Here is a 14,344-nt window from a genome sequence, read left to right as displayed (position 1 = left end):
GTCTTCTGTCTCCTTAGATAGGTTTATTCCTAGGTATTTTATTCTTTTTGAAGTGATGGTAAATGGGATTGTTTCTTGAATTCCTCTTTCTGTCTTTTGTTGTTAGTGTATAGAAATGCAACAGATATCTGTGTATTAATTTTGTAAACTGCAACTTTACCAAATTCATTGATGAGTTCTAATAGTTTTCTGGTAGCATCTTTGGGATTTTCTATGTATAGTGTCATCTGCAAACAGTGGCAGTTTAACTTCTTCTTTTCCAATTTGGATTCCTTTTATTTCTTTTTCTTCTCTGATTGCTGCGGCTAGGACTTCCAAAACTATGTTGAATAAAAGTGGTGAGAGTGGACATCCTTGTCTTGTTCCTGATCTTAGAGGAAATATTTTTAGCTTTTCACCGTCGGGTAAGATGTTAGCTGTAGGTTTGTCGTATATGGGCTTTATTATGTTGAGGTATATTCTCTGTATGCCCACTTTATGGAGAGTTTGTTTGTTTGTTTGTTTTGTGAAACGCGGGCTTCTCACTGCTGTGGCCTCTCCCGCTGTGGAGCGCAGGCCCAGCAGCCACAGCCCGCGGGCCCAGCCGCTCCGTGGCATATGGGATCCTCCCAGACTGGGGCACGAACCCGTATCCCCTGCATCGGCAGGCAGACTCCCAACCACTGCTCCACCAGGGAAGCCCTAGAGAGTTTTTATCATAAATTGGTGTTGAATTTTGTCAAAAGCTTTTTCTGCATCTATTGAGGTGATCATATGGTTTTTATTCTTCAGTTTGTTGATGTGATGTATCACACTGATTGATTTGCGGATATTGAAAAATCCTTGCATCCTTGGGTAAACCCCACTTGATCATGGTGTATGGTCCTTTTAATGTATTGTTGGATTCTGATTGCTAATATTTGGTTTGGGATTTTTGCATCTATATTCATCAGTGATATTGACCTATAATTTTCCTTTCTTGTGGTATCTTTGTCTGGTTTTGGTATCAGGGCGATGGTGGCCTCATAGTATGAGTTTGGGAGTTCTCTTTCCTCTGCAATATTTTGGAACATTTTCAGAAGGGTAGCAGTTAGCTCTTCTCTAAATGTTTGATGGAATTCGCCTGTGAAGCCATCAGTTCCTGGACTTTGGTTTGTTGGGAGTTTTTAAATCACAATTTCAGTTTCAGTGCTTGTGATTGGCCTGTCCATATTTTCTGTTTCTTCCTGGTTCAGTCTTGGGAGACTGTATCTTCCTAAGAATTTGTGCATTTCTTCCAGGTTGTCCATTTTATTGGCGTACAGTTGCTTGTAGTAGTCTCTTATGATCCTTTGTATTCCTGTGGTGTCAGTTTAACTTCTCCTTTTTCATTTCTAATTTTATTGATTTGAGTGATCTCTCTTTTTTTCTTAATGAGTCTGGCTAAAGGTTTATCAATTTTGTTTATCTTTTCAAAGAACCAGCTTTTAGTTTCATTTATCTTTGCTTGTCTCTATATTTCTGCTCTGATCATTATGATTTCTTTTCTTCTACTAACTTTAGGTTTTGTTTGTTCTTTGTCTGGTTGCTTTAGGTGTAGGGTTAGGTTGTTTATTTGAGATTTTTCTTGTTTCCTGAGGTAAGATTATATTTCTGTAAACTTCCCTCTTAGAAATGCCTTTGCCATATTGCACAGGTTTTGGGTCGTTGTGCTTTCATTTTCACTTGTCTCTAGGTACTTCTTGATTTCCTCTCTGATTTCTTCAGTGATCCAGTGGTTGTTTAGTAGCATATTGTTTAGCCTCCACACGCTTGTGCTTTTTACAGTTTTTTTCTTGTAGTTTATTTCTAATCTCATAGCATTGTCATCAGAAAAGATGCTTGATATGATTTCAATTTTCTTAAATTTACTGAGGCTCCCTTTGTGGCCCAGTGTGTGGTCAGTCCTGGAGAATGTTCCATGTGCACTTGAGAATGTGTATTCTGCTGCTTTGGGATGGAAAACTCTATAAATATCAGTTAAGTCCATCGGGTCTAATGTGCCTTTTAAGGCCTGTGTTTCCTTATTGATTTTCTGCCTGGATGATCTGTCCATTGATGAAACTGAGGTGTTAAAGTTCCCCAGTATTATTGTGCTACTGTTGATTTCTCCCTTTATAGCTGTTAGTATTTGCCTTATATATTGAGGTGCTCCTATGTTGGGTGCATATATATGTACAATTGGTATGTCTTCTTAGATTGATCCCTTGATCATTATGTAGTGTCCTTCTTTGTCTCTTATAAGAGTCTTTGTTTTAAAGTTTGTTTTGTCTGAAATTAGTATTGCTACTCCAGCTTTCTTTCGATTTCCATTTGCATGGAATGCCTTCTTCCATCCTCTTACTTTCAGTCTGTATGTGTCACTAGGTCTGAAGTGGGTCTCTTGTAGACAGCATATATACAGATCTTGTTTTTGTATCCATTCAGTCAGTCTGTGTCTTTTGGTTGGACCATTTAATCCATTTACATTTAAGGTAATTCTCAATATGTGTGTTCCTATTACCATTTTCTTAATTGTTTTGGGTTTGTTTTTGTAGGTCTTTTTTCTTCCCTTCCTCTTTTGTCCTCTTCTCTTGTGGTGTGATGACCATCCTTTGTGTTGTGTCTGGGTTGCTTTTTCTTTTTTGAGTGCGTACCTATTGTAGTTTTTAGGTTTGCTGTTCCCATGAGGTTTTGATATAGTAGTCTATATATGTAGAAGGTTGTTTTATGTTGCTGGTCTCTTACCCGCCTAGAGGAGTTCTCTTAGCTTTTGCTTTTCTGTAAAGCTTTTGATTTCTCTGTCAAATCTGAATGAGATCCTTGCTGGGTAGAGTATTCTTGATTGTAGATTCTTCCCTTTCATCACTTTAAATATATCGTGTCACTCACTTCTGGCCTGCAGAGTTTCTGCTGTGAAATCAGCTGATAACCTTATGGGAATTCCCTTGTATGTTATTTGTTGTTTTTCCCTTGTTACTTTTAATATTTTTCCTTTAATTTTTTCCAATTTGATTACTATGTGTCTTGGTGTGTTCCTCTTTGGGTTTATCCTGCCTTGGACTCTCTGTGCTTCTTGGACTTGGGTGACTGTTTACCATGTTAGGGGAAGTTTTCAATTATAATCTCTTCAAATATTTTCTCAGGTCCTTTCTGTCTCTCTTCTCCTCCTGGAATCCCTATATTGAGAATGTTGGTGCATTTAATGTTGTCCTAGAGGTCTCTTAGATTGTCTTCATTTCTCTTTATTCTTTTTTCTTTTTTATGTTCCACAGCAGTGATTTCCACCATTCTGTCTTCCAGGTCACTTATCTGTTCTTCTGCCTCAGTTATTCTGCTTTGATTCCTTCTAGTGTATTTTTCATTTCAGTTATTGTATTCATCTCTGTTTCTTCTTTAGTTCTTATAGGTCTTTGTTAAACATTTCTTGCATCTTCTCAATCCTTGCCTCCATTCTCTTCCTGAAGTCCTTGATCATCTTCACTATCATTATTCTGAATTCTTTTTCCAGAAGGTTGCCTATCTCCACTTCAGTTAGTTGTTTTTCTGGGGCTTTATCTTGTTCCTTCATCTGGGACATAATCCTCTGCCATTTCATCTTGTCTACCTTTCTGTGATTGTGGTTTTCATTCCACAGGCTGCAGGACTGTAGTTCTTCTTGCTTCTGCTGTCTGCTCTCTGGTAGATGAGGCTATCTAAGAGGCTTGTGCAGGCTTCCTGATGGGAGGGGCTGGTGGTGGGTAGGGCTGGGTTGTGTCTCTCTGGTGGGCAGAGTTCAGTAAAACTTTAATCTGCTTGTCTGCTGATGGGTGGGGCTGTGTTCCTTTCCTTTTGGTTGTTTGGCCTGAGGTGACCCAGCACTCGAGCCTACAGGCAGTTTGGTGGGGCTAATGGTGCCTCTGGGAGGGCTCGTGCCAATGAGTGCTTCCCCAAACTGCTGTTGCCAGTGTCTTTGTCGCTGCAGTGAGCCACTGCCATTCCCCACCTCTGCAGGAGACCCTCCAGTGCTAGCAGGCAGGTCTGGCCCAGTCTCCTGTGGGATCACTGCTCTTTTCTCTTGGGTCCTGATGTGCACAAGGCCCTCTGTGTGCCCTCCAAGAGTGGAGTTTCTGGTTCCCCCAGTCCTGTGGAGGTCCTGCAATTAAATCCCGCTGGCCCTCAAAGCCAGACCCTCTGGGGCCTCCTCTTCCCGTTGCCAGACCCCCAGCTTGGGAAGCTTGACATGGGGCTCAGAACTTTCACTCCAGTGGGAGAACTGTGGTACGGTTGTTCTCCAGTGTGTGGGTCACCCACCTGGTGGGTATGGGACTTGATTCTATCACGATTGTGTCCCTCCTGTTGTCTCGCCATGGTTTCCCTTTGTCTTTGGATGTAGGGTATCTTTTTCTGGTAGGTTCAAGTGTTTGTCAATGGTTGCTCTGCAGTTAGTTGTGATTCCAGTGTTCTTGTAAGAAGGGATGAGCATACCTCCTTCTACTCCGCCATCTTGACCTTATCTCTCTGTGACTATGTAAGTTTTGATACAAGGGAAATCATAGAATAGAATTGGATTTCAGTAATAGGCTCATAGATAGTGTGGAGATTTTAATATTTTAATATTTCCCTGTTTCTATATTGAAAAGAAACCATATAAAATATGTTATGATCTCATGAGTGTTACCAGTATTTGAAACAAATTTTCTAAGTGAAGGTCTTTGAATGTCTGTTCTTTACCACATTTACCTTTATAATGACATTAATTTTATTATTTTTATATATTTGAAATTTATTAGGATATGTTAAGAATAACTAATACTATTTTCCTAAGGCTGGTGATTAAGAAAGAATTTTTCCTAAACTTACTGAGGAAGAAAACTTACTGAGGATGAAGAATTAAATAATTAAAGCTATGCACAGTTAGTAGAAGCATGTGATGTGAGAATAAATACTGAGAAATCTGTGACTTGTGAATGAATACTGTATTTTATCAGAGAATTCAAATACACTAGAGAATTTACTGAAAGGAATGAATTTGAGATGATTTCTTCTCATCCCATATTGTTAGTTGAGCTTCCATCTTAATACGAAGATTTCAAGGAAAAAATGTTCTTTGTTCATGTTGTTTGTACATTTACTTATTTAGTGTTGGGAGGTTCTTATTTAGCATATTGAAAATCATTTCAAGTTTAAGGTAAAAGCTATCTATTTACTTTTCTGATCACAAAAACAATTCATAAAATAATTTATTGAGAGTGCTATTTTGATAGCTAGAAATAATATCTTCCTGAGGATGGAGAAGAGGCATTAAGGTCTACGTGTAATAAAAACAGCTGACTGGTCATTATGCTTTTTCTTCTCAGGTGAATTTTTTAGAAGAAAACGTTCTAAGTCAGAGGACATGGACAATGTACAGTCCAAACGCCGTCGATATATGGAAGAAGAATATGAGGCAGAGTTTCAAGTAAAGATTACAGCCAAAGGAGATATAAACCAGAAGCTACAAAAGGTGTTAGAGATTATAAGTTAAAACCATATTAAACAAAAAACACCACCATCTTTATTCTACTAGATTTTTGACATTACTCTGTATTTTACTGAAATATTCAGCTTTTTCATAGAAAGAAAGAACTTGAAGAAATTGGTTAAGCTTATTACCCTTAATAATTTAATTCTAAAATTCCTTATGACTCTTTTGAAGCTAAATAGTTTTTTTGTTTTGTTTTTTTAGATATGGTAGTAATTTTCAAAATGGGAGAGAAATTATGGCTTCTTTTCTTTTCTTTTTTCTTTTTTTTTTTTGCGGTACGCGGGCCTCCCACTGCTGTGGCCGCTTCCATTGCGGAGCACAGGCTCCAGACGCACAGGCTCAGCGACCATGGCTCACGGGCCCAGCCGCTCCGCGGCATGTGGGATCTTCCCGGACCGGGGCACGAACCTGTGTCCCCTGCATCGGCAGGCGGACTCTCAACCACTGCGCCACCAGGGAAGCCCGTGGCTTCTTTTCTTATTTGCTTTAGTAACAAAACTGAATACCAGTTTTCAGCTTTTATTTTTTCTTCTATATTGAACTTTATTCTAATGGAAACATTAGAGTCTTATATGTTAACATTTTCGTTTTTATAAGTTTTGTCATAAGCTGGTTTCATGGCTGTAAGTCCCTATGTTCTAAAATCTTTGTTATGTACCTTAGGCTTAGTATTAAAAATGGTATGGACAAGGCTTTCGAATGACTAGGGAAAGGGACTATTTAAAGTACAGACTTTGGAAACTTCCCCCTATATATGTTAGATTAGAGATAGAAATAATGAAAATATAAAGTATTTAGTATATGTTTTAAGATGTGTTCACAAATATTGGTGACAAATGCCTTTTTAAGAGAAGAATAGAAGACTCAGGTGAAAATTTTTCAAGGTCTTATAGATTTAATGGTGAAATTATAAATAATCTGGGCCAGTGTTCCTCTACCCAGATAAAGTATAAATATCCCCATTAGAGAAAGGAACAGAGAGGCAGTACAAAAGTAGCTTTTTTTTCCTCCCAGTGTCTTTTTTCTTTTAACCATATGGTGATAATAATGCTTGTTTAGTCTTTCTTATAGAGCTATTAGAAATATGAAGATAGCTATGAGAAAGCATTTTGAAATATACTTCTGTGTATACTGAGGGTTTACTCCTCTAGAGCAGTGTAATTTGGGGATGGTCTGTGGGCTGCACCATGTGTCCTGTTTGTTATGGGTCCATAATGAGATAAATATGGAAATTGCGAGTAGGCATTTAGAAATGTTTTATAGGAATTTCATAGTGCAGTGACATTCTTGGTGTCTCACAAAAATATCATCTGTAACAGATTAGAAAATTTAAAACCTGCTCCTTACCTTCAACTGGTTTCTTTTAAATCACAGTAGAGGGTGTGGGAAGAAAATACTAAAACTTCAATTTCAAAATGTTTTAAAAATTTCACCCTCTGGAAATTTTCTATTTTTAGTACATTTTATTGTATTATAGTAGATATTATATATGTAGAAGTGGAGGATTTCAGCAGATAGCATTGTGTTACGGATGCCAGTATGTTTTTTAAAATTAATATATTAGTACTATCTTATTAGTACTTCAGAATATTTACTGTTTGCTGCTTGCTTGAAATTCCTTTTTTGCTATAACAAAGGACTATGTATTTTTTTAGGTTGTACAGTGGTTGCTGGAAGAAAAATTGTGTGCGCTACAGTGTGGTGTATTTGATAAGACATTGGCAGAATTGAAAACACGAGTGGAAAAGATTGAGTGTAACAAGAGGCATAAAACAGTTTTAACTGAACTACAGGTTTGTACACTGACTTGAATTGCATATCCGTGTGTCATCATTTTTATAACTTACTTTCTGGGATATGTTTTTGAAGTTGACAATAAAGTATATTTAACTTTTAAGTATTAGAAATAAAAGGAGCCTCTATTAGTTTGCTAGGGCTACCATTAACAAAAAGTACCATAAACTGGATGCCTTAAACAACAGAAATGTATTGTCTCATAGTTTTGGAGGCTGAAAGTCCAAGATTAAGCTGTCGTCAGGATTGGTTCTGAGGGCTGTGAGGAAGAATCTGTTCCTTATGTCTACTCTAGCTATAGATGGTTTACTGACAGTCTTTGGCATTCCTTGTCTTGTAGAAGTATCACCCTGATTTCTGGCTTCATCTTCACATGGTGCTCTCTCTGTATGTTTGTTTCCAAATTTTCCCTTTTTACAAGGGTACTAGTCATATTGGATTAGGACCCATGCTATTCCAGTATGACCTCATCTTAACTACAGTTGACTCTTGAACAATGTGAAGGTTAGAGGTGCTGTCCCCACCCCCTGCAGTTGAAAATCTGTACACTGGTATCTGCTTCAAAAAATGAAGGAGTTGGGCTTCCCTGGTGGCGCAGTGGTTGAGAGTCCGCCTGCCGATGCAGGGGACGCGGGTTCGTGTCCCGGTCCGGGAAGATCCCACATGCTGTGCAGCGGCTGGGTCCGTGAGCCATGGCCGCTGAGCCTGCGCATCCAGAGCCTGTGCTCCGCAACGGGAGAGGCCACAACAGTGAGAGGCCCGCATACCGCAAAAAAAAAAAAAAATGAAGGAGTTGATAAATGACTCACCCAAGGCAGTAGCTGAAACACTTCAGATAGAATCGGAACTCAAGCCCTAATTCTTTTGATTTCACATCTGGTGATCTGTAATTGAACACAATCTTTTCCCCACACTTAATTTAAAGATCTGTAAAGTGAAAATATAGGTACTATATTGATTGAAAAAAAATCCATGTATAATTGGACCCACACAGTTCAAATCTATGTTGTTCAAGAGTCAGCTGTAATTACCTATATTGATTGAAAAAAAATCCATGTATAATTGGACCCACACAGTTCAAATCTATGTTGTTCAAGAGTCAGCTGTAATTACCTCTGTGATGACCCTCTTTCCAAATAAGGTCATGTTCTGAGATACTTGGGGTTCAGACTTTCATATACTTTTGAGATATATAGTTCAACCCATAGCAGAGCTTCAGAAATAATCTAACTTAGTGCATCTTGAATATTTCTTCATTCAGTGAAGAAAGGCTGGCATCATCTAAAATGTCATGAGTACTAAATAATATTTGCTGTGATTCTTTTTAATCTACTTCTCCCATGAATCATAGTTTTTAAAGATATTAGCTTGTTAATCTATATTTATTAATAATTACTTTTAATTTTTTATTAAATACACCTGTATGTTAACATGTACTGCTAGAGCTTCTAATCAGTTGAAATGAGCACACAGTACCATGGTGCAGTAATTCATTTTATTCCAAGACTAAGAAACTGGAAAATTTTATCACTACATTCATTCTATATAAGCATAGTCTCAGACGCTGACTTGCAAACCACTTATAGAGCCTTTTTTACAAATGAGAGAGAAGTGGTCAGTGAAAATAAAGTCGCTTCTTCACAGTTAAAAGCAAATTGCAACCAAATGTGACTAGAATTTAGGTATTATATTTGGCAGCCTACAAGTTACTTTTTTGGTTTCATATTGTTAGTTTTGTTTACAGTGAGACTTTACTGCAAAGACTTTATTATTAATAATTTCGTAATGTATCATTTAGGACACCACTAGTCCTGTTTCTTACCTTTAGCAGGTCCTTGTATAGTGATAGCATTGTCTCATCATTAAACTTTATTTTACTAGTACTGTTAAGAATTTTGAATGAGAAATTGAAAATGTCTGAAGATTTAAGAAAGTAATTTCATTCGTTGTTTGTTATCACTCCCGTGGCTGCATCTATGGTTTTGTGTTTCTAGAACCTGAGATTTTGACTCTTATAGTGTTACTTAAGATGCAAGTCTGCATCTAACATTTAATAATCCTTTGCACTTGGATATTTCTTTGTAGCCTCAGAATCTGAATCTTTCCAACATCAAACCAATCATCTTCTGCACAAATAAGTCCCCCTTCACAATTGTTCCTCTTACTCACAATTCTTGAATTCTTAGAAAAATCTTCAAGGAATATCTTCCCATTGTTCCTGTTATTCACAATTTTTTAGTTCTTGGAAACTGATTCCTCTGTATCACTTCACATATACACAGTGGGTTGCCAAATTACAACTTTTTTTGTTTCTTATAAAAGTCTATCTTTTGCTTCTTCTATCTGCAAGGCCATCATTACCCAATTTCTTGATTATAGTAACAGCCTTTTACATGACCACTTTGGTACTGCTTTTTAAGTCTTTGCTGGTCCTTCTCAAGCATTCTACTCATCTTTCTAAAATACTTCTTGTTCATTCTCTTCTGTATAGTCCAGTTTGCTCAACTGTGTACCAGTTTAAACCTGTATTCATTCTTCGATTTGTAATTTGGAACTCCTAGATTTTGATCCACTTTTCCTGATACCCACCAGTTGCTTCACTGTCCTACAGAGTATTAATGTCCATAGTATTTTTATTTCAGGCCTCTGACTTCATATTGCTTCTCCCATTCATTTATGATCTGCCCTTACCATGCCATTTATTTAAATTTTACTCAGCCCAATTTAGTTCCCATCTCCTTCTTTGTTTAAGGAAGTAAAATTCAGATAACAATCATTTTAAAGTTTACACTTCAGTGGCATTTAGTACATACACACTGTTGTATGATCATCATCTCTATCTGGTTCCAAAACATTTTCATCAATCCAGGAGAAGACCTTGTACCCATTGAACAGTCACTTCTCATTTCCCCCTCCCCCTAACCCTCGGGAAGCATGAATCTGCTCTCTGTCTCTACTGAGTTACCTGTGCTGCATATTTCATATGAACAGAATTATACAATATGTGACTTTTGGTGTCTGGCCTGTTTTTCTTAGCATAATGTTTTTAAGGTTCATATATGTTGAAGCATGTATCAATACTACATTCCTTTTCATAGCTAAGTAATATTAATATTTCTGTACTATTGAAAATAAGTAGGAATTAATTCAAGATGTTAACTTGTGTGTGTACACACACGCACACACATTTTGTTTATGTATTCTTTGGCTGATGAACATTTGATGGACATTTGGCTGATGAACATTTGATGGGCATTTGGGTTGTTTCCACCTTCTGGATATTGTAAATAATGCTGCTATGCACATTCATATACAAGTATTTGTTTGAATACCTGTTTTCAAATCTTTTGGGCATATACCTAGGAATGGAATTGTGGGTCATATGGTAATTCTTTGTTTAATTTATTGAAGAACATTCAACTTTTTCCCAGATCAGCTAATCCATTTTATATTTTACTCCCCACCAGCAATGTGAGGGTTCCATTTCTCCACATCCTTGCCAACACTTGTTACTGTGTATCTTAAAAATTATTATTATAGCATCCTAATGGTGTGAAGTGATATTTTACTGTGGTTTTGGTTTGCATTTTCCTAATGGCTAATGATGTTGAACATCTTTTCCTGTGTTTGTTGAACATGTGCATATCTTCTTTAGAGAAATATGTATTCAAGTTCTTTTTGTTTTGTTTGTTTTGCCCTTCCGTTGTTGAGCTGTAAGAGTTCTTTACATATTTTGGATACTGAACACTTAGAAATACACGATTTATAACTATTGATATTCTTACGCACTGTGTAAGTTTTCTTTTCACTTTCCTTTTTTGATAATGTCCTTCAATGCACAAAAGTTTCAAATTTTGATGAAATCTTGTAGACAGCATAGAGTTGGGTCGTGATTTATTACCCACTTTGCCAGTCTCTGCCTTTTAATTGGAGAGTTTTCGTCTGTTTACATTTAAATTAGTTACTGATAAGGAAAGACTTACTCCTGCCATTTTATTTGTCTTCCACCCTTTTTTCCCTTAATTCCTACATTACTGCCTTCTTCTGTGATTGATTTTTCTCTAGTGAACCATTTTGATTCTTTTTGTCTTTCTCTTTCTGTAAATTTTTTAGCTTTTTCCTTAGTGATTACTCTGGGGATTACACTTAACATCTTGAATTAATACCTACTTATCTTCAATAGTATACAAAGCTGATCCTTTACAGCCCTGTCCTGCTCAAATCTGTTGAACCTCTCTGGTGAATTTCTTAATTTCAGTTATTGTACTTTCAGCTCTAGAATTTATATTTGTTTTCTTTATGTAATGTCTGTCTCTTTATTGATATTCTCTATTTGGTGAGACATTATTTTCCTTTTTTTTTTTTTAAAGTTCTTTTTCTGTTGTGTCTTCTAGCTCTTTGAATACATTTAAAACCATCTGTTTAAAGTCTTTGTCTAGTAAGTCCTATGCCTGAGCTATATTTCTGTTAATTCTTTTTTTTTCTGTGAATAAACCATACTTATTTCTTTGTATACCTCCTAATTTTTTTTGTTGTTACTGTTGAAAACTGGATATTTTGAATATTGTAATGTGGCAGTTCAGAAAATCAGGTTTTCCTGTCCTGTCCAGGGTTTGTTGTTGCTGCTTGTTGTGGTTTGTTGTTTGCTTGCTTAGTGAGTTTTCTCAACTGTTTTTGGAAAGTATGTATTCATTATTGTGTGTGACCACTAAAGTCTGTGTTTTATTAGCTTAGTGGTCAGCTTGTGTTTTGACAGTTACCTTAAATGCCTGGAGCTTAAAGAAGGAAAAAAATTACTCTCCCAGGTCTTAGCAGATTGCCTGTGCTGGAGCACTCCTTCCACACTTAATCTAGGCCATTTACAACCTGCTTTATCAGACTTGCCTTATCCTTCTCTTCCTGCTTGCACAGACTCTGAAAGCCAGTCAGAGGTGAAAGCTTAGGGTCTTTTCAGCCCATTTCTGAGCATGCTTTCTGCCCTGGGCATTCAGATATTCTTCTCAATTTCCTGACATGGGTGAGAGCTTTTAAAGCCCCCTTTTGCTGTGTGTCTTTTTTCTGCCCTTTTCTATCTCAGGCTTTTCTTTATATTCTTTGTCCAAATTGTTCTATGCCTCAAGCTGCTGTGCCAATACCAGCACCTTTAAATATTTTTGGGAAAATCTGTCTGGAATGTTGCCCCAGCCTTGGGAATTACTCAGACTTGGGTAAATCAAAGGCCAGCCTTTGTGCTGGTTCTTGAGGGAGTTACTAGAGAAAATAAGGTGCATATTGCTTCCTGTGGCACTCATAACTTGCTTCACGTATCCCAGCTGTCATCCTTATAGCTGCTGCTGATCTGGGTGTGGGGAATCATAAAGGACAATTTTAAAAGACCCCAGTGCTGTCATACTGCAAAGTGCAGCTTTATTATTCCCTAAGTCTTCCCTTAGCTATTGTAAGTTTTTGAATAGATTCCAAAAGTTGATTCTAACAATGCTTGCAAGCTAATTAGTTGCTTTGGGGAAGAGACAACCCTGAATTTCCTCACTCAGGCATTTTTGGTGATGTCACTTACTCTTTCAATATTTTAATAGTTATTGTTTTCAAGTTCTTCAACTTAAAGCCTACTTTATCATATGCTTCAGCAGATAACTATGTATTTTATTAAATAATTTACTATTTTTAGGTAGAGCTGACAGTAAACTGTTTGAAAATATTGCAGTGTGTATATAGTACTTCTGTATCTCATATCATAGCAGTAGATGAGTACATCTTCCTGATATGCATATATATTCGTTTATTATACCTGACTTCCTTTGGCAGAATCCAGTATGAGTTTTGTAGCATTCAAAGTCAAAACACAATTGAAAGCAAATAATTAATCACCAGTGGCTTAGTAGGAGGTATTTTGCTTTAAGGAATACATAATTTAATATTATTAATTTTAGTATTAGTGGCTTCTTCTTTTTTTTAACTCTGCAGTTACAAAAAAATAGACTTTTAAAGGACTTGTGATCCTTTGCCATAAGTATAAAAATTTACCATACATTAAAAACTGTGGTAAGAGGATAGAATTGAGTAATGTGGACTTTACCTCTAGAAGGAACTCATGAAGGTCTCTATTCTGCTATAATTTTTAATGTATAAATTTCTCTGTAGATAAAGGAAGTTAGATTTTTATGGATTTTCAAATTAGTTGCCATTCTTATGTATTTTTTCAATGGACTAGTTCTTGATTAAAGTCATTTTTAAGTTTTAAATAATAGTTCACTGTGTGTTATGACTTTTGTCCATAAAGCCTGTTTGTAATTATTAGCTTATTTTCTGTGTATTAAACATATTTTATAAGAGCTGAAAAAATCGCCAACATTGGAATATATGGAGAATTCATTATATAATTATTTTCTGTGTTAGTTTAGGGATTGTTGCTTTCTGAATCTTGAAAAAGTTTTATGTATTTTCACTTTTTCAGAGATGTCAAATTGTAAGGTAAATCCAAACAGTTATGTCCACGAGTTTCATTATTTTTTAAGTAGGAAAACATATAATTTTTAGGTTTATATATCTTTAATGCATTGTCACATTAGAAATGTAGTGATTCCTAAGAGCATCTTAAAATGCTAACCACCATCATTTGTTGTGGATTCAGTGGTAACTATGTAGTAAAATTAGAAATTATCGACAGATATTTAGCTTTTCTCCTCTCCCAGATGGTACCTTCCCCAAAACATACTTCCAGGTAATTACAAAGAGAAATTTAAAAATGGACATTCTCAACTCTTTAGGTCAGAACTATAATAATACATTGCATATTAAAACTTGTAAGTTAAAGCTGATGCAGTATTCAAAGGGAAATTTATAACTTTAATTTATTACTAACAAACAGAAAAATAAAAAAGCATTATATGTGCATCTCCTTTGCTAGGGAAAAATAGCAATAACAAACTAAAACCCAGAGAAGGAGGAAGGAGTTAATAGAAATAGCAAAAAAGCCGACCCCTTTTGAAGATTGAGCAATAAAGACAAAAGCTTATTGAAAAGCCTTAAAAGTAGATACATTTTTGATCTACAAATAAAAGTACAAAT

General features: G+C 36.2%; 1 protein-coding gene across 2 annotated transcripts in view; it reads left to right on the top strand.

The window, feature by feature from the left end:
- ATF7IP (activating transcription factor 7 interacting protein) overlaps positions 1 to 14,344 on the top strand; it is a 129,703-nt gene that overhangs the window by 60,927 nt on the left and 54,432 nt on the right. For both annotated transcript variants that reach the window (XM_032644189.1, XM_032644188.1), the window contains exons 4-5: positions 5,316 to 5,461; positions 7,138 to 7,275. In XM_032644189.1, the coding sequence (XP_032500080.1) occupies positions 5,316 to 5,461; positions 7,138 to 7,275 (284 nt within the window). The remainder of the gene's footprint in view (positions 1 to 5,315; positions 5,462 to 7,137; positions 7,276 to 14,344) is intronic.

Source organism: Phocoena sinus, chromosome 10 (genome assembly GCF_008692025.1).
Source record: "Phocoena sinus isolate mPhoSin1 chromosome 10, mPhoSin1.pri, whole genome shotgun sequence".
In the NCBI taxonomy this organism is placed as follows: domain Eukaryota; kingdom Metazoa; phylum Chordata; class Mammalia; order Artiodactyla; family Phocoenidae; genus Phocoena; species Phocoena sinus.
This window is presented reverse-complemented; position numbering and strand designations above follow the sequence as displayed.